Here is a 21,191-nt window from a genome sequence, read left to right on the forward strand (position 1 = left end):
TTTTTATTTGTGGCAAGTAGCATCAGGGTTCCCACAACACATGAAAATTTAATTTTTCTTTGCAAACTCGGAAAACACCTAAAATTTTATTTCTTATTTTTGTATTTTAAAAAATTCAAATCTCTCAAAGTGTAATCTATGGGATATTTAAAGATGATAGTTCATCAATATTATATTATTTTATTTATTATAGCATTATTTGTTTTATGTTGAGCTGTTTCATATTCCAGCAACTAAAATTAGTATTGTTATCCTAATATAGCTCACAAAAGTATAGCTCATATTTCACTAATCACAAGGACTCAAACTCTATAAATATTCTTTTTTTCTCTATAACATGATAGGCACCTGAAACTGCAGATCTCTGTTGCATTCACACTAAAGCTCATAGTCACACAAACATAGGACAAGCACTACGGGATCCTTACTCATTTTTTCTGTATACTCTGGTTACAAAAGACATACCTAGAGGGCATTTGCTCAGAACGTGAGTGGTGACCCTGAGTATATATATACCGTTTAAATGCAAATAAAGACATCTATTTTCAAAAGCTAAATAAAACTCAGTAGGAAAAATATTTTTTAAGATTGTTTATTGTTGGTAAAAATAGTACCAAATTGGTGGTTTTTATTTATAAATATAAAAATGTATTTAATTTTTACTTACAGAGGAAACTAACAATGATCCAGAATCCAATCCACCGAGAACCCAATCTGATGAATCTTCTCTTGCTTGCTTGCCATCTACTAGCTCTAAAAAACCACAAACTGCTATTGCACAAGGTATTTTAATTTTGTTCTTTTTAACTAAAATGAGATCAAAGTTATAAAATGAAGTTAATCTAATGAATTGTCTTGTTACAGAGGAAATTAACATGGCAATTAACAATGATTTGATATCCAAAGCACCTGGAACTCAATCTAATGAATCTTCTATCGCTCAATTGCCATCTACTGGCTCTAAAAAAGAACAAAATGCTATTTCACAAGGTAAATTTATTTTATTCTCTTTAACTTAAATTAGATTAAATTTACAAAACGGAGTTAATCTGATGATTTGTTTTTATCAAAGGAAATTAACATGGCAATTAACAATGATTTGTGATCCAACCCACCTAGAACGCAATCAAATGAATCTTCTCTTTTGTCATCTTTTAGCATTGAGAAACGACAAACAACTGCGTCACAAATTAACTTAATTTTATTCTATTTCATTGAAATGAGATTAAAGTTATTAAACAAAGTTAATCTAACAGAGTATTAATGGGGAAACTGACATGTCATAGAACAATGATCTGACATCCAACCCATCTGTATCCTAATCTGGTGAATCTTCTCTTGTTCAGTTGTCATCTTCTAGCTCAGGGGTTTCCAACTTACATGAGGCCGGGGGCCACAATTAAAAACACAAATCAAATGGCGGGCCGCAACTTTATCAAAATTTTATGTAGGACTCTTTTATGTTTGAAGGAACATTAAATATTACTGTCAGATTTTTACCAAGTTGTACAAAACAAAAGTATTGGATTACAAATTAAAATAAGAAGTAGATTTTTAAAAATATTTAATTGTTAGTAATAATATTTTTAAAAATATTAAATAGTAAAAATTCTGGCTACAATAACTTTAATGTGCACCTATGTATTAAACAATTAATGTACAACAGATATCTAATTGTTAAGGCATAAAACTTTAAAAAGGTTGGTATTAAAACTTACATAGTAGCACACAAAATGTTTAATGAGAAAATTGAGGTTTGTCTGCTATAACCACTAGAGAATAGATATTTACATTATAAATTTAAAGTTTACCAGTGTGTGTGTAAATATTTTCGTCCAAAATGAGTGGTTTCAAAAAGTTAAATCGGAGAATTTCTTCAAGAGAATTCCTGATGCGATCATGCTAAATTATATTCACAAAATACAAAGAAAAATGAAATAAAAAAGAGCAATATACACGATTATTTTTGTGTTTGAATAGATATTTTCTTGGATGCAAAACCTGAGAAAAAAATTTATTTGCACTGTTAGTATGTTAAATTTCACAGAAATGAAGAAATGAGGTTTTTATTAATAAGAAAGGTATTTTAAACCCATGTAGATTTTTTACAAAAATTGTCCGCAAATTTTTTTTTTTTGAATAACGGCAGGCACTGAACTTTTCGTTCTCCGCCATAGAAGATGCCGGAATTGTTACTCATTTAGCGTTACCCAGTGGGCACCTGTGAGCCAAAGTCACGGAGGCGAGCAACGTTACCCACACCATACTGCCTCAAACCCGTTCATAGGGTGGGCCACATTCACTCATTCACACAACAGAAGACAACGCAGAGAGAGAAACATTCATGCCCAGAGCGGGATTCGAACCCGCGGCCATTGGCTCCGCAGCCAGACACACTAACCACTCGGCCACCTGGCCGGCGTCCGCAAAAAAAATGACAACTAATATGTTTTAGTTCGCGGGCCACAAAAAAAAGGCTTCACGGGCCGCCAGTTGGAAACCCCTGTTCTAGCTACAAGAAACCACAAACTGCTGTTTCACATGGTAACAGGCGGTTAAGTCAACTTTTCAGACTCTCGAAATTTGAAAAAAAATAAAAAATAGAGGGTCACTTATACACTACTAATAAAGAGGGATATTTGTTTTGAAATGTCATTGCATTAACAAGAGAAAAATATGAATTACTTTATATCAATTTATCGTTTTCAAAAACTTTTTTATGTTACATGCAATTTATAGTATATTTTCTAACATATTTTCTTTTCATATTACCTTTTATATATAAAATAATGCTTTAAATTAGATTCAGAAAAGAAGTTAAGAGTAAGCAAAGTTAAGGTATATTTAAATACTCTTGAATAAATTAGCATGAAAACCTTTAAAACAAACCATAAAGATGCAAAACTAAAAATTCCAGAACACCTGTATCGATTTTAAACAATGTTAGCAGTGTCAGTTGATCCCACTTTGCAATGTATTCTACCTCATGCCACAGAAAACAATCTTCAGCCTCATTTAAAAATTTCAAACCACTACTTTTTAAAATATTTTACAATAACATATGAATCTACATTTTCCCTTGAGTCGATATGGCTATTTTCTATGTATATTCTTTTCCATATGTATATGGCTATATGAAATTTTTCTTTGAGCCTATTTGACACATGACGTCTACAGGAATAATAATCGATTTATCAATGACGACTGACTTATACACCCGACATACCAGAAATGTGCTATCTCGTAATAAAAAATAGAGGGTTGACGTGTTGAGGGTTATACAGAAATTTGATTCTATGTAACTAACATGTAAGTAATAAAACAAAGCAATGTTTGCAATTAAATTTATTAAAATTATATCATATATAATTTAACACATAACAAGACAAAAATTCATTATTTCACAGTCGGTTGCAATTTGTATATATTGCATTACTTTATGAAAGAACACTTCATTCTTTGCCATATGAGCTCATTTCCTATTGATTTCATCCTTTAATTGGTGCAACAAAGCTGCATAATATTCTGTTAATATTTTTTCTGAGTATTGTATGAATATTGTGTCATGCATATTCCAAATGTTTTTTACAGTGCCTTCTGTTGTGTGAGCATCTTTTGCTTGTCATTTAGCTGACTGATTCTTGAGATTAGTAATAGACTGATGTCTTACCTATTCTGTTCCAGGAAAACCCCTTAAATTAAGGGATCCATCCAGTTAAATGTGACCCAGTTAAAACGGATGGGTAAAGATGTAAAAATTATGTGCTGCGAAGAAAAAGAAGCCCATGTGCTGCAATAGGTGGATGGAACATGTTCTTTGAAAAAAAGGGGGGGGGGAATTCCACTTTTCTTATTGATAAGGACATCAATAAGCAGCATGTTTGCTTTCATTTCCTCCCGTTCAATGTGGGATTTTGATGGACACTTTCTCATTGAGATTAACCTGCTAGCAGTGGCTTAAGAAACTACATTTGTTTATTTAACTACGACTATAACTAATTTGATATATATGTAATTATCTATAAGTACTCTTTGTAAAATGCAATTTATATAAACTGCTTTGGAAATGTACTAGCGAAGAGCAAATTGCCAATTAAAAAAAATCAAATGCTAGTTTTAGAAAAACATAGTAGTAAAAATTGGTAGTAACCTCTTATTGCCTGGTTTTTTAATAGTTTTTTTTCTTCCCTTTTCTTTCTACTAAGTTTTTCCAAGTTCCAATATTTTTAATTCATTACGACAAGCGAATGGCAAATTAGAAGAATTTCTTCTTGATGTGATTCGGCATCCAAAGGTCAAATGTGAGTAATCACTTTTTGATGCGATCAATTCATGACTTTTCAGTTATTTTTCATCTTTACAGCTCTTTTAATATGATTTTATTAATTTCGATTTTTTAATGGATGTTTTTTTTACAACATCCAAATTTCTAATTTGAGTGATTACTTAATTACATGCTTAATTCTATTGTAAATCCATGTCTTTTCCGACACTTATATATCATTTATTGACCATTTCCGCATGGTTTTTCAAACTGATTTTTTATTTTTTTAAAAATTTAATATTAATGCGCCACCAAAATTTTTAATTCTTGTAACCACTTTTCTTAAATTGTATTTGTAACTGTTTAAAAATTATAGGAAAATAACCCAAATCAATGTTATTTTCCAATGGCTTCTCAGGTGTTTTTGTAGATAATTATCTTCACATGATTCATAATGCTTTCATGTAAATTCAGGTTGGTTTTAATCATATGTATGATTTTATAATTGTGTGAATGCGAATCTGAATTTTTTATTTCAAAATAGAGTGAATATGAATTCTGATGTTTGATTCTAAAATCGTATGAATATGAATCTCGATGTTTCATTTTAAAATAGAGTGAATATGAATTCTGATGCACAATTTTTAAGTCCCTTGAACAAAAACCTTAATAGTGGCTTTTAAATTGCGTGAATGAGAAACTTTATATTTGATATGTGACACGGTGGGTGATCTTAAATTGCGATATGTGCTTTTAAATCGTGTAAAGGTAATTTTAAATTCAACTTGCATTGGGAGAAAAAAGCATAAAAATGAAACTTTTACTCAGGAATTTGAAAAAGACAAACTCTTTTTGAAGAGACAGATTGCTTTACTATTTTAGTAATAGTAAAAAAATGTCCGCTATGGTAGCAAATTTTTCCATGTACAGTGGGTGATCGGTTAACGAACAGATCGGTTTACGAACAAATCGGTTAACGAACACTTTCACGAAAGATTTTTGTGTTCGGTTAACGAATACATATTCAGATAACGAACACTTTCAAGAAAGATTTTTTGAGTTCGGACATCGAACACATATTCGGATAATGAACAAAACGAATTCTAATGAACACTTCTCGGCCAGAAAAAAAAAAGTACTATTAAGCGTTTGTTATTATTTTGCATACAAAATAAGATATTTAAAGCATGCTTAGTATTGATAATTACTAAATGAAACTTGAATTAACAATGAATTTAAATTTAAAGGTCATTCAATAATTATTATTATAAAGCTTAAAACACTTCTTGTTTACCACTCTGAGAATCCCAGAGCATTAAAAAAAAAATTCCATAATTAAGAACAAACTGCCAGTAATGTCGAGATCGAATCAGAGGGCATGGGTCACGCAGTATCTTTTCAAAGAATGGCTATTTGAAGTTTGTCCGAGCATAAAGGACTACCTTGATACCAATGACTTGCCGTTGAAAGCACTGCTGCTATTGGACAATGCACCAGGACATCCAAAGGATCTTGAAGATAATTTGTTGACAGACTTTCCCTGGCTGACAGTTCAGTTTTCACCTCCGAATACGACTTCGCTGATTCAGCCGATAGATCAGGTAGTTATTGCAGCTTTCAAGAAATTGTACACTCGCGTGCTGTTTCGTCGGTGTTTTGAAGCAAGCCAATTCTCCTCAACAATGACTTCAAAAAAGTTTAGGAAAGAAAAATTTGACATTCTTGAAGCTATTCGTATCATTCAAAAGGCGTGGTCAGAAGTCACACAGCGACAGTTGATTTCTGCTTGGCGGAAGCTGTGTCCATCCTTCGTTCAAGGAGACGGAGGTGATTAGGGAGACATTTCTGAAATTTTGACATCTGCTAGAGATCTGGAATTGGAGGTGAACGCGGATGACATAGAAGAGCTCATAAAGGGACGTGAAGATGAACTGACGACAGAAGAACTCCAAGAAATTTTGAATGAAGTACACCAAGAAACACAGCGAAATGTGTCTCCTTGTGAACAAGAGGAAGACGAAAGAGGACCAATGCCGACAACTGCCATTAAAGATCTTTTGAAAAAGTGGGAGGATGTCATAGCAATGGTCTTAGAATGGCACCGAAACCTGATGTCAGTAGAGTTGGGGATCTTTACAACGACAATGCTATTAATTACTTCCGGAAAATCCTGAGAAAGAGAGAAAAGCAATCGACATTGGACATGTTCTTCAACGCCCAATAAGCAAAAAATAAAAAGGACTGATTAATATGCAAGACTATATGTATGCATTATTTTTTAAAAACTTACTAAGAAATTAGACATTTTTTAAAATTTAATTTTTTGGGTCTCCAGAACCAATTAATCGATTTCACATAGAAGTCTATGGTGAATCGATGATCGGTTAACGAACAATTCGGGTAGCGAACATAATCTTGGAACGGATTATGTTCGTTAACCGATCACCCACTGTATAGATTATTATTACATCTGAACGGNCCTTCGTACATTACCGTACATAAGGTCTTACTCCCACCCCCTTAGAGTACGTACATTTTATTAGTCTACCCCCCTTTTTCATAAAAATTAAAATAATTATGTTTTAAATAAAATTAAATATTTACTTAAGGAGGGTGTAGGATAAAGTCAAATTTAAATTTGGTGTATGTTTATAAAGTACGTACTTTGTATAATACCTCCCCCCCACCCCATCGTACAAAACCGTACATAATAGCAAATCCTCCCCCCCCCTTCGGGATGTACGTACTTTTTGAACGGCCCCTTATGTAGAATATGAGCTGCACAACCTACTCCAATAATTTTTTGGTTCAAATGTTCGTTAAGTTTCATAAAAACGTTATTGATTCCTCTTCTAGCTTTTCCACCAAAATTTGCGTTAGTGTTATCCGCACAATAGGCAATAATTTTATTGTTCAAATTATTATTTCTTAAAATAGTACTTATTGAATCAAAAAATTTTTGTGAAGTTTCACCCGGCAATGAAACAAAATCTAATATTCTAATTTTAATTCCTGTTTCTGGATCGAAAAATGTAACAATTGTGGGAAATAATTTTAAATCTTTGTGGTTGGAAGCATCAGAATATATGGATATAAATGCGCATTTTTTCTAATTCTTTCTGCAATTGTGAAAACGGATATGGTGAAAAAACATTATAAATAATTGCTTCCGTTTTTGTCTTTGCACATGCAAATTTTTTGTCGTATAATGTTTTGATCATTTGCGACGTACTATCCATTGTTCTGAAACTTTGATTGTGGTTTATGATGTGGAAAGCAAATAGCCCTTCCGCTAATGCTAGCTGTTTTTCCTTGTTGCCAAAGCTAACACTGCGAAAAAACTGTTCCATTTTAGACGAGGAAGCGGCATTATTCAAAAATCTTTTGTGCCTCTCAGTAATATCGTTTTTTCCGCCATGTGAGACAGAAAATTCAGCATTGCATTTATCACACCGTACCATATAGTCTATTTTGGTTTTTTAATAAATGGAAATTCTCTGCTTAGCTCTTCATTAAATTTGCGTTCTCTTTTTTAACTCATCTTTTATTCTGTGCGTAAATACTAGAAATAAATACAAAAATTTACTACAAAGGCTAAAAAAGAGTATTAAATTTTACCTTATTGACCGTTACGTTGTGGTGACTATTGCTCTACCACTTCCTTCGTCAATCAAATAATGAGTCAAACCGAACGTCAAATTGGAAACAACAAACCGCACTGTCTGCATTTATCTGAATTAAGCCGATACGTAACGACAATGATCGAACACCACCGAGTAACTCGGTACATTGCCTAATTTAGTTTACTCTGCATGCATTTTATGTGTTTTTTTAATGTATTTTTTATTTCTTTATATTTACCATAATACTTAATAATATACATAATAGGTAATATATTTTTACAGTACATTTAAAATAAGAAATGCAGATATTTTCTAAAAAGCGGGACATTTTTAAAAATCGGCGGGATAGTCCACCAAAAATCGCGACTGTCCCGCCAAAATTGGGACGTGTGGTCACTTTAGCTATGGTAGCAAANATAGCGAACATAGTCTTGGAACGGATTATGTTCGTTAACCGATCACCCACTGTATATTATACAGGTCTGTTAAGAGAGTGTAAATATTACATTTTGCCTGGTGACCAGGAGGGTAAAATCTTTTTGGCAAATCAGCAGTGTTTAAGCTTCAGAAACTAAAATGAGCAAAACATTTTTAAAAAAATATTTAATTGTTATTTTTTATTTACTAATTAACCGAGTATTAAAATTTATAAATCCGTGCGAATAAATAGAAAATCCATTTGTAAGCAAAATAAAATTGTTTATTGGGATAAAATATTATCTTACGCTGAGTTGAAGTTATTAGTTTATAATTTGATGGAACCTTATCACAGAAGAATTTCAAAAACTATTTAATGTAAGTTCACACGAAAGTGAAAGCCATGTTTCTTTCACTGCTAAACATTGTAATTTAAATTATGGAATGTTTTTGTGTTTGTCCTTCCTCTAAGTTTTTTTTAAATATTTTTTAGAAAAGTATGAAAGTCTTGTGTTCCAGTTGACTGATATGGGTATTTCTATGAAAGAAAGCAAAAGAGCTTTGCATGAAACACAGAATAAAGGAATTGAAGAAGCTCTGGATTGGTATTTAGATCATATAAATGAAGGTAATTCTCTTATTTTTAAGCTAAGTCAAAAAAGAAGGGTAAAAAAAACCCTTCAAAGTCATGATGAATGTCAATCACATTACCATTTTGGTAATGGTTAAGTTAAAGTTATAAATATTTGCAATAAGCTTTATTAAAAAATATTCTTTTGTACAAATTTTGCCGCATTTATAGTACGCTTCAATGATGTATAAATATTATTTTATGAAAAGCTAATTGTTTTAACTTTTATAATCAAAATTATTTTCATGCCTGCTCACTTTACTTCCCCTTCTTTAATTTGACATTTTTTACAATTTTATAGTACTATTAGAATATAAAACTAAAAAGTGTTAATTTTTTAACCTTGCTAAACTCATAAATGCAATATTAGGTATACTATTCTGTTTTTTTATATATAAATATTTTTATTTATTTATTAGATTTTAATGAGCCACTAGCAGATAATTCTAAAGCAGCTGAAGCAATCGAAGCAATAGTTATGATGGGCTTTACTTCGGATCAAGCTTCAATGGCTTTAGAAGCAACAGTGAGTTGTAACATATATTGTTAAGTATTGGACAGAATATATAATTTTAACATTTATTTTGATCAATACTTTTATTCTGATCAATTTTTAATGTTTTTGTAGCCAAAAATTACATTTATTGTACATAACCAGTTTTCTTATTTAATCATCTCTCATAAGAAAAACATTGTTTTATATGGTTTTTACATGTTAATTTGTTATTCTAATTGTCAAATCTAAATTCTTTCATCATTCTTAGAAGACAATACATTTAACGATAAGGTACTTTTATTTATGTTGCTCTAGAGCTGCACAATTGGTTATTGGGGACGGTTAGGAAGATATCCCTGAGGATGATCTGAAGACAACATACATATGTCACATCCCGTTTTACAGGGTGGACCCATTCATTCATCCTCAGATCGTAATTTCAGATTGAACCCGAGAAGGATTAATCTCCAATCCAGTACCCCCAGAGGTATTGATTTTTCATGTAAACTCAGAGGACTTTTGTCCCTGAACGATTTAGCTTGCGCCAGTCATCATTTTGTACATGGCGAGTCTTTGGCCGATGAGGATGGAACTCACGACCTTTCAGACATGGGCCCAAAGCCTTATCAGCCAGGCTATTCTTGCATGCAACCCATTTAATATAGCATTATTTACAAAATATAAAAGTAGTTGAATGCACAAAAAAAAAAAAAAAATTAAGTGAGAAGGTAGGTAAAAATTAGCATTTAAGCATTAAATTCAGAGATAATATATAGGATTTTTTTTCAAGGGAAAATAATCCTGACCTTTATTTTATTTTGAGTAGAAAAACAAGAAAAAAGTAAAAACATTTTAGATCTCGGAGAACAGTTTCGTAAAAAAAAGAAAACTTTATTTTTATACACATAATCAATGATGGCCGAAAAAGGATCATTGATTTTTGAATGTTTGGTATATTTCAAATAATTTGCATGAGAAAATTACAGACACATTAGATGTGAGGAAATATTTTATTATCATTTAAAATAAGCAACATTTTTTTTCCATGATGTTACAGTATCATCACATTTGAAATCATTTCTTCTTTGTACTTTTATTCACATTTGGCCGCTTTTGTTTTAATGGTTTTGGAACTAATATTGAATGAAGATTTAAATAAATTGCTAATCCAATTTAATAAAGGGAATATAAAATTGTAGAAAAATAAAAGAAAGAGAGATGCATGTGGTTCAATTGCAAAGGAATGTATCTGTTGTGTCGACGTTTTAAGTAGGGGAGAAAAAAAACTTTTGCAATTTCTACAAAATTTAGTTTTTATTAAAAACTATTAGAGAAGTGGAATATTTTCCCTCTCTCTATCTGTGTATATATATGTAACATAAAAAGCTTTTATTAATCTTTTTATGTTAGTTTCTTTGCTATGAAACAACTCCTACTTTATTCCTAATTAATTATTCTATTCCAAATTCTTTCTCACACTTTTAAAAGCCACATCCTGTTCTTAAATCTATTTTTGGCTCAACTATGCATTTAATTAAGAGCAGGACATATCTCCCTATGCTCTGTGTNCCCTCTCTCTATCTGTATATATATATATATATTTATATTAGGTTAAAACCAATCTTAACTAATACAAAAGAAGCATTATGTGATGATAATCCCCTCCACAAACTTATGCATTTTCAGTTGCAGCAGCTATTCTCAAAATTTTTATGGCACTCAAATTTTTTTTAGGTGGCCAAAATGCTATTATTTTTCAGATGAAGCTTATTCACTAGCTAACTAGAAAGCCTAATCAAATAGTTAGAAAACAAAAACATGCACACAAAAACTAGTTTAAATGTATAGAATAATAAATTGGCTCTTATAAACATAATATTTCTTATTTAATTCATATTTATATAAGCCAATTTGATATTATAAACCATTTTCTCAGAAATATTTTTTTTTTCAGTGTTCAATTTCTTAAAATTTGAACATGATTAAATCCAGTAAAATTTCTCTTAAAAGTTGTTTAGTTGTGATTATATTTTTAAGCCAGTATGTAATCACTATATTAACTAACAAAAAAAATAGTGGTATCTGTTATTAACTATTCTTGTGCTTAAGTAGTCGTAGTTAACTATAAAAAAATTTAGTTTTTCTGGCCACAGCAATAGGTTTATAAAACACTTGATATAGATAGACTACTACATACCTAACTGCTTTATGTAATGTCTAACTAAATCTATGCATTCATTTCTTCTTTGTTAGATTTAACTATTCCAATATTTTTTTAATATAGAAACTGTGGATTGTAATAGTTCTTTTTAAATTTTTATATTAAATGTAAAGTAATCATATGATTTTTACTGAATTATCTTTTTTCATTTCTAGAATAATAATTTGGTAAAAGCTGTAAGCTGGATTTTTCAATCGAGACATGAAAATGGACATTGATATTAACTCATTATTGCCTGTATTTTTTTTCAACTTTGTTTTCTGCTTGATTATATGAAATGCTGTTAAATGAAAGCAAAAATATTAATAAAAAAAATGTAAACTTTAAAAAAATATTTACTCTATAAAAATCAAAATGTTTCAATTTTGGGACGTAAGACATGAATGCTTATACGACCCATTTAAAGATAACTCCCACTTTGAGTAAAACAAATAAGAACATATGAAAATACCATTAAAAACTGATTCAATTAAGTTCTTTTTAATAAAATAAGAATTTCAGTTTCTTTAGAATTTATCTTGTATGAAAGTCTTTGAAATTATTTTCATGTTGTCCAATTTTTGCATTGACTGCCTTTTCAAATGACTATTTTAGTTTATTATTATATGTTTATGGACCTAATGTATTCCTTTTATAAAATATTTTTTATAATTTTTACTTTTATAATGTTCTACCTAATTCCAGTAACTTATTATTATTATTTTTAAGTTTCCCTATGACTTCCTTACTACACAATTTAGTAAGAGTATTTTATTATTAATTTGTAAGGAAACATAATGTATTATACATTAATTTATTCATATCCTTCTGCTTACCTATTATTTTATAACTATGTAATTATTTAAAAAAAAGAGCTGTGCCAGAGATGCCAACTTGCTCCAGACAGCAAATATTTTAAAGTGGTAGTTAATCAATTGTGATTTGTGGTTTAATAAATTCAATTTAGTAGATTTTTATCCACCATTTCTAAATAACTTGTAGGCTTATATAATTCACCACTTTATAGTAGTTATGTCATGCTATACCTTTTAAAAAACAAGCAAAAATAGTCACATATTTGCAAAATTTAGTTTGTAGTTATTTACTGTTTCTTTTAATTATTTTGGCGTGTCCAAACAATTCTTTTGACTACATTTTAACTTTTTATCAAATTATGTAAATAAAGAACCAAAAACTAATCTTTGACAAATGAAATTTTTTGTAAAAAGCAAAGCACTTTGCCATATTACAAATATCTGGACGCAATACTTTTAGTAGCACTCAAAGTTACGAATTTGTTTGATCTTCACTTGAATTAGTTACATTGATAGTGTTGTAATTATATCTGAATTGATCTACATTTGCTTAATACCAATAACTGAATTACAAAAATAAGAACAAAATAGCCTTCATACTTAAAAGACAAGAGGGTCATATTTTATATACTAAATGATGTCAATCAATTTACACTTTAAAAAATCATGCTTAAAGAACCTTCAATTTATGGGAAAGAAAATTATTAATCTCTTTCGTATAATCATAAATATATATTCTTAAATATGCTTCAATTTAAATTTTTCGTCTACTTTAAAATGTTATTAAATTATGTACATAATGTGTTATTAAATTATTATTTATGTGTTTTTAAATTATGTACTTATTTATTTATGAAAAAAAACTAGTCAAAATTAATGAAGAGATTACATATATATTTTTATAAATAAATATCTAGAGAAGATCTACTATAATTGACTGAAAATGTGTTTGTCTTTAAATGTCATGTTAATATTAAATAAACTGACTGATTGTATAGCTGCCAACTCTACTTGATTTTTCCTGGTCTACTGGTTTAATAAAAATTCTGGTTTTTGTACATTCCCTAAACGGGAGTAAGTTAATTAAAAAAATCCCTTTTGAAATAGAATAATTGGGCAGATTATTGCTTGCTTGAATAATTAAATAAGTAGTACTAGTAATATATAATAAAGTGAGCCTCATTTATAAAAATCAGCTCAAAACTTTTTTTTGTTGTTTTAAAATGTTCAAATTATTTTTATTCATAATTTCTTTTTTAAATTAATTAAAAAAATTTTCATCTTTGTTTAATCAAATGCATATTATTATTCAAAATTATAAGTAAGCATAAAACATAACATTTCAAGTTCATTTAATGTCATTCATAGCTGGAAAATATTGCAGTTTTTCTATTTTGATAACGATAAAAATCTCTTATTTGAGAAACATTTAGTACATTATGAAACAATTATCATAAATTCATATTGTTTTATAAAATCTACTGGATTTTTTTCCTTTTCATGTTAGCAGATATGTCATTGTAATTTCCTATTATTAAAACAAGCGCATGGGTTTTAGATAATTCATAGAATGTCATGACGATTGATTGACGGACTTCCTCGACTCAAAAATTTACATTCCAAAGAAATTTTCTTGTTTGACTATTCTAAAATGTAAATATTGTAACTTTTGCAAAATCTTGTTAACAAGATATATTTTACCATAGACTATCTTACCAGCGACTTTTTTTTCTTCTGTCAAAACGTGAATAGTGATTGCTTTTTTTATATAGATATATACAGATTTACAATAAGCGGAGTTCAGAATGTGTCTTTGAGTTATCTCTTTTAAACGGGTTGAATTTCACTGCAGTTACAATCATTCTCAGCATTATTCACTTTTTGACATAATGATTCCACGTTTTTTTTTTTTTTTGGATCAAATTTTCAGCAGCTGCTAGTCATTTCCTCATAGTTTTTAAATGTGAATTTTTGTTACTTAACATGTGCTTTAACCTAAATAATGCTTTTAACCAAGAGCTTTTCAAAGTAGTATGTTACCATATAAGATGATATTTAATTATTAAATAAATTATTCCAAGAGAATTGAAAGAAATTATTCTTCATGAAAAACTACTAAGCGCTTTAAATTTTATTATTTTTTTAATTAAAAATCTGTGATGCAATTTAATAAATATTCCTATATGAACGTATGCATACATTTTTAAAAATCTGTGATACAATTTATTAAAAGAATGCAATATATGTATATTTATTAGATCATGTATATGCTTATTTCTGTTTTAAAAAAAACTAGTCAAAGTTATTTAAAATTATTAGAGATTACTTTAGACAGAAAATATTATTGAATGTTCACAATTTTTATGATTTTAGCTGGGTATTTTGTATTATACCCAACAGTATAAGATGCATCCATTTTAATAAAACAGCTGAGTATTATATTATTCAGAATACCCATTCAGCTATTACTATTCTTAATTCTCCAGGGTTATTATGGAACAAAATTAACGGTCATCACCAGTCATTAATTATAACATATAAAGTGATTAAAAAATAGCTTACCAGTCACCACTTTTTCATCAAAAATGTACCCTATTGTGAATTTTATGATTTTCTTTAAATAAATATGGAAATATTAATAAAATTTTATATTATTCTTGAAATTATTTTATTTCTTAAATGTTTCTTAATTAAAAAAAAAAATCTTGCCATGTTTTGAGATATGCTTCGAAAGAAAGGCTTTAGATAATTAAAATCATTCAATTTTGAAAAAATGGCTTCTATTAAAAATGTTACAGCTTGCCACTGGCCTGTAGCAATATTTCCTAGTTTTTACCTATGGTTGTTATGGTGGAAGACAAAATTATATTCACCATATACTAATAAATTAAAATAAAAAAAGGTACTGTCTAATGTAAAGAAATTTATAAAATTCCAAACAATTTATATTTTGCTAGTATATATAATAATTTGTTACATAATAACCCAAATATAATTTTTATTTGTGCTATTCGAAATAATTATTTTTATACATATTTTAAGTACAGTAGTAAAATAGAATTCAAAAAATTAAATGACTGATTCAATTGTTTATTTTTAAATGCCATTAACCCTCCAAATATTATGACTCAGAGGAAAGTTGTACTAAATTTTCTAGGTTATGCACTACTTTCATATCAAATAACATTGAGAAAACCCGTCATTTGTTATCAGGAGAATACCATAAAAGCTTTTTTTAAAAGAAGAAAGAACTAACTCTAAAAGGGTTAATTCTCTATTATTATTATTTTAACTATTATAATTTTAAAAAATTTTATTTTATATATTAGTTTTAATTAATATGTATACTTTTTTTGTAATTATTTCATTTTAAATTAATAATAAAATGTTGTAGACTTAAAATAGGCACATTTTTAAATATACAAGATGTGTTCATTTATTCTATAAATATAACATCTGTGATATTTATTTGTATTTGTTATTACTGTTAATGCATATTGTAACTACATTAACCTTAGATTCATAAACATTTATGTCACAAAATACATGAACAACTAATGTAACTTTAAATGTGAAGGAGATAGAAAGGTGAACTTTAAAGTACTTTAGTAGATAATTCAGTAATTTATTATTTTATTTATTAGCATGTTTATGAATCTAGGGTTAATGCAGATCTCGGCTGAATTAAGCCAAGTTTAAAAAGGTTGTCCTATTTAATCTTAGTAGTGAGAATCACTACTAAATGCTTTTTTTAAAATTGATATAAATAATATACTTGTATATTTCTGATTAAAATTAATATTCTTTAAGAATCAAANCTCGGCTGAATTAAGCCAAGTTTAAAAAGGTTGTCCTATTTAATCTTAGTAGTGAGCATCACTACTAAATGCTTTTTTAAAATTGATATAAATAATATACTTGTATATTTCTGATTAAAATTAATATTCTTTAAGAATCAAAATATTGTTATGGTTTGTATACTGTATGTAACAAAATGTACTTCTCAATTTGCACAACTATACAGTATCAGTATATTTTTGTGTATAAGGCTGTAAAAAAATCAAGAATTTTTCAGCTTAGATAATGTATTTTAATAATCAAAGTGCACTTAAAAGTTTTATTCAGTGATTTTATTGAAAAATGATTCCAGTATTACAAACTAGAATATGTATGAAATTTATGAATTGCTGATTGTAAATTGAATGCAATATTTTCATAACTTCAAGTTTGCTTCGAATTTTGTAAATAGTATTTTTAATTATAATAAAAATCTAATTATAAAGATGCATACATGTTTTTTTTTTCCACCAGTGTTGCTTTATTTAGTCACTTTAACCCCTTGATGGGACACCTGTGTTCCCTTTATGTTTTTTCTTACGCTCTAATTATAAGCAATACTTTATTGCGATATTATAAAAAAACAGTTGGATAGTTACTAAAAAAATCTATTAGATTATCATAATTACATTAGTACTAAAATATAAAATCCAAAAAATGTAGATTGAAAAAAAAAATGTTTTTTTTCTCCATTGAATAATTATTTCTCTTTGATCTCAATAACTGCAAATTTGAAAAAAATTTGTTCAGAAAATGTTGGTTTTAACACAGAAAAAGACACAAATGCTTCATGCTGTATTTCCTAACCATAAATTATTAAAATGCTAAATATATTTTTTCTTTTATTTTGTCACAAATTTTGTGTCGAAGGGCTAGGAAAAAGATACATAAAATTGTTTCAGTAGTAAATTAATAAAAGATACAAAGATTTCAATTAAAGTTCATAAAAAATTAAAAGAACTCTTAATTGCATAAAAATCAAACTCTTAATTGCCTAAAATTTGGCTGGTGTTTCTAAAAAGATTGAAGTTCTACGTAAAATGCTGATTAAATCCCAGTTTATATAAAGTTGCTGTGGAAGCAGGGCAATGCTTCAAGGAGATAGAAACATATTTGCGTAAATAGAAGAGCCATCAAAGTTGTGCTTTATAGCTATCATTGGCTTATACTCGCAAGCATTGTGAAACATTTTCAAAGTGAATGGCAGAAGTTCTTTCTGCTGACCAGTGAAATTATTAAGTTTATAAGGCATATTATTCTGCAATTCGTGCAGGACATATTTTTGCTGCCAAGGAAGCCAAAAATTTAAAGGACATTAAAGTTTAAGGCCACAACTAGAAAAAGCCTTCATTATGCCAATTGAAATCAGTACACTGATAAAAAAAAAAAAAAATTATGCATATTTCTGCACTTATTAAAATCAAATTTGCTTCCTTTTGACCATTTTTTAAAGACTTAGAACTTATTTCAACCTGGAATTAAACTGAACGGTAGTTCAAAAAGTGTATTTGAAATTTGTCTGAATTATTCATGATTATTAAAACTTTTTAAATGAGCTTATTGACAGTGTTAGAGAAGAGTAGAAGTTAAATATTTTTGATGTTACAGTCTATGAAAAACTAAATTATTTCATTTCTAAAGTCAGTGGAAAATTCCCACAAATTATACCAAGAATATATTTGACTATTAAAAGTAGATAAGCTGAAAAGACTAATGCTGAAGTAAGGAAGAAAATAATCTGAAATTCAAATATTACTTGAAGAAAAATACATTAATTTTCAGCTAAACATTGTTGTAAAAAAATAATTCAGTTCAAAATCCCTTAAATTCATCATTCATTTTTGTAATTGTTTTACTACCACTTGGTAAATCTATGATCGGGGAAAGAGTGAAACTTGAGTGAAGAGTTAGTATGTATACATAAATAAATGGTCAAAATTTCTATATTCTACCCTGTAGTCAATCTTAGAAAAATAGGACACAATAACAAAGTCATTTGGTACGTCTGTAACTAATTTTTCATCTTCAAAAAAATGCTAAATTTAAAGAAAAATGTGCTGTTAAGTGTGACAACCAATGTAGAGTTTTATAAAAATTAAAACACTTTTTTAAAAAAAGGTTTCGTTAAAATTAGGTTGCGACAAAAAGGGTGAAACTAGAAACTAGTTACAAGAATCAATTAGGCATGCAGAAGGTTTTTAATTGAGATTTTGTGTTTGCAGAAAGTTTTTCATTTTATCGAAATTCGGCCACCTCAAATAAAGACACATTTATGAATGCTGTGAGGTGAACAATTAACTAGGTTTATCTTACCATTATTATTATTATTGTAAAATTTTCTTAAACGATGTGAAAATATTCTTGAATATTTTATAACTTTTCTTATCCTTAATTTCTTTTCTGAATCTCATTTAAAGTAATGTTTTTAAACAAATCTTAAAACATAACGAGAATATTGTGAGATAAATTTGAAAATCTATTATAAATAACAAATTAATAGTTTTTTAAACAGGTAATTTTATACAGAGTTATTCACACCCATCTCATTGTTTATAATGCATCAATATTTCACGATCAACAATTGTCACTGATGTAAAAGTCAACCACCTGATTTTCATAAAAGTTTTTGGGCTTTTTAAGTTGACTTATATATTGGAATATTTGGTAATTTGAAATTCCAGAGTTTTTCCTGAAAGGTATAAACCCTAATTAAAGGAAATTTTTTTTCTTCTCTTTAATAATAATAAAAAAAATTTATAAATTTAGTCTATTTCTAATTACTTCACATGGCTTCATCAAAGTTCTTTTTTTTAACAGTTTTAAATCCTAATAATATTTATTTTTGAAACATTTATCACACACACGCTCAATCTACAGGAAATAAACTGATTTTTAAGTGTGAATGTTTATTTACAAACTGCATTGAATAAGGCTCTATCAACTATGAAAAAAATATAAAGATTTAATTTAAATCAGTTTTTTCTCTAGTATGAACAAGAGAGTGTTTATATAAACTAGCTTTCCATCTGAATGTTTTATTACACACACTGCATGAGAGTAGCTTCCTGTCAGCATGAAGAGCGGAGTGTTCATTGAAATTGTATTTCCGTGAGAATGTTTTACCACAAATATTGCATAAATAAGGCTTCTCTCCACTGTGAATAAGGCAGTGCGTATTTAAACCAGATTTTTGTGCAAATGTTTTACTACATACAATACATGAATAACGCTTCACTCCATTATGAACTAGGTAGTGTCTTTTAAGACTACCTTTCTGTGTGAATAGCTTATTACACACATTGCATGAATAAGGCTTCTCTCCAGTATGGACAAGAAAGTGTTTATTTAAATCAGTCTCATATATGTATGTTTTATTACATACACTACATGAATATGATTTGTCTCTAGTATGAACCAGGTAGTGCCTACTTAAACCGACTTCATGTGCAAATGTTTTATCACATATGCTACATGAAAACTGCTCTCCACTATGAATAGCAGAGTGTGCAGTTAAATCAGCTTTCTGTGTGAATATTTTATCACAAACATTGCACGAATAAGGCTTCTCTCCAGTATGAACAAGAGAGTGTTTATTTAGACTAAATTTATGTGAGTATGTTTTATCACATACACTACATGAATAAGGCTTCTCTCCAGTATGAACAAGAGAGTGATTTTTTAAACTGGTTCTATTCACAAAGGTTTTATCACATACACTGCATGAATAAGGTTTCTCTCCAGTATGAACAAGATAGTGGCGAACCAGACTACATTTTTGGGTGAATGTTTTATTGCATACATTACATGAGAATAGCTTTTCTCCAGTATGAGTAGCACAGTGTACAATTAAATTGTATTTCCGTGTGAATTTTTTATCACAAACACTACATGAATAAGATTTCTCCCCGTGAACAAGTGAATGTTTATTTAAATGGTCTATCTGTGTGAATGCTTTATTACAAACACTGCATGAATAAGGCTTTTCTATAGTATGAGTTAAAAAGTGCTTATTTAAACTGACTTTATGAGCAAATGTTTTATCGCACACACTACATGTGAAAGACTTTTTTCCTGTATGAGTAAGAGAGTGTCTATTTAAATTGAATTTCAGTGTAAATGTTTTGTCACATACACTACACCTGAATGGTTTTTTCCCACTATGAATAACATTGTGTCTATTTAAAGTGGCTTTATCAGTGAATGCTTTGTCACACACACTACACGTGAATGTTTTTTTTCCACTGTCAGTAACAGTATGTTTATTTAAAGTAGCTGTATGGGTTAATGTTTTATCATTCATACTACACGTAAATGGCTTCAATCCAGTATCTACTCGACAGTGCCTCTATAAGCTAGCTTTTCCTGCCAATGTTTTAACACACATAGAGCCTGAAAGAAGTTTTTCAGTAGTATGAACAAGAGAGTGTTTACTACTTTCCATGTATATATTGTGTTATAGATACAGTGTGCATGAATAAAGTAGATCTTCAGAATGAACAAGATAATATTTTAAGTTGATTTCTGATATTATGCATAATTTAAATAAGGCTTTAAAAGTTATGAATATTAAAATTGCTTTTCTGCTCAAAACATATAAGTACATTTATTTTAGATACTTTTTTGTTACTTGTAAAGGTTCAAGGAAGTACACAAAGTAGGCATTATTGTTTTTCTTTTTTAACTGTAATAGGAAAAAATATGTCTTCATTTCTTATTCTAAAACTTATCCTAGATAATGAAAGGTGTATAATCTCTTAATAAATTTAGAATTCCTGATTTAGCAAATTTTATAAAAATATGTTTGTCTGGAGGAATTTTTAGATGAAATTATAAAAATTTGGTAATTCTTTCTTTGCCTAAGTCGATGATAAATCTAAGAAGTTTGTTTACAGATTTGTTTGTTTATAA

At 28.7% G+C, this 21,191-nt stretch overlaps 2 protein-coding genes across 5 annotated transcripts in view; one reads left to right on the forward strand and one right to left on the reverse strand.

The window, feature by feature from the left end:
• The window catches only part of LOC107456566 (uncharacterized), a 28,759-nt gene extending 13,460 nt beyond the window's left edge, over positions 1-15,299 (forward strand). For 2 of the 4 annotated variants that reach the window (XM_071180719.1, XM_043050236.2), the window contains 5 exons: positions 670-783; positions 865-990; positions 8,798-8,932; positions 9,355-9,461; positions 11,808-15,299. In XM_071180719.1, the coding sequence (XP_071036820.1) occupies positions 670-783; positions 865-990; positions 8,798-8,932; positions 9,355-9,461; positions 11,808-11,870 (545 nt within the window). In that variant the 3' untranslated portion in view covers positions 11,871-15,299. Of the gene's footprint in view, positions 1-669; positions 784-864; positions 991-8,797; positions 8,933-9,354; positions 9,462-11,807 lie in introns of those variants that run through there. The other 2 variants (XM_071180718.1, XR_006226057.2) reach the window with 2 other exon arrangements.
• The window catches only part of LOC107456569 (zinc finger protein 845), a 45,232-nt gene extending 24,041 nt beyond the window's left edge, over positions 1-21,191 (reverse strand). Inside the window, exons 1-2 of the mRNA XM_071181095.1 lie at positions 19,254-21,191; positions 668-807 (exon numbers count right to left, since the gene is read on the reverse strand). Coding sequence (XP_071037196.1) covers positions 668-807; positions 19,254-20,583 — 1,470 coding nt within the window. The 5' untranslated portion in view covers positions 20,584-21,191. The remainder of the gene's footprint in view (positions 1-667; positions 808-19,253) is intronic.

Source organism: Parasteatoda tepidariorum, chromosome 5 (assembly GCF_043381705.1).
Source record: "Parasteatoda tepidariorum isolate YZ-2023 chromosome 5, CAS_Ptep_4.0, whole genome shotgun sequence".
Taxonomy (NCBI): Eukaryota; Metazoa; Arthropoda; class Arachnida; order Araneae; family Theridiidae; genus Parasteatoda; species Parasteatoda tepidariorum.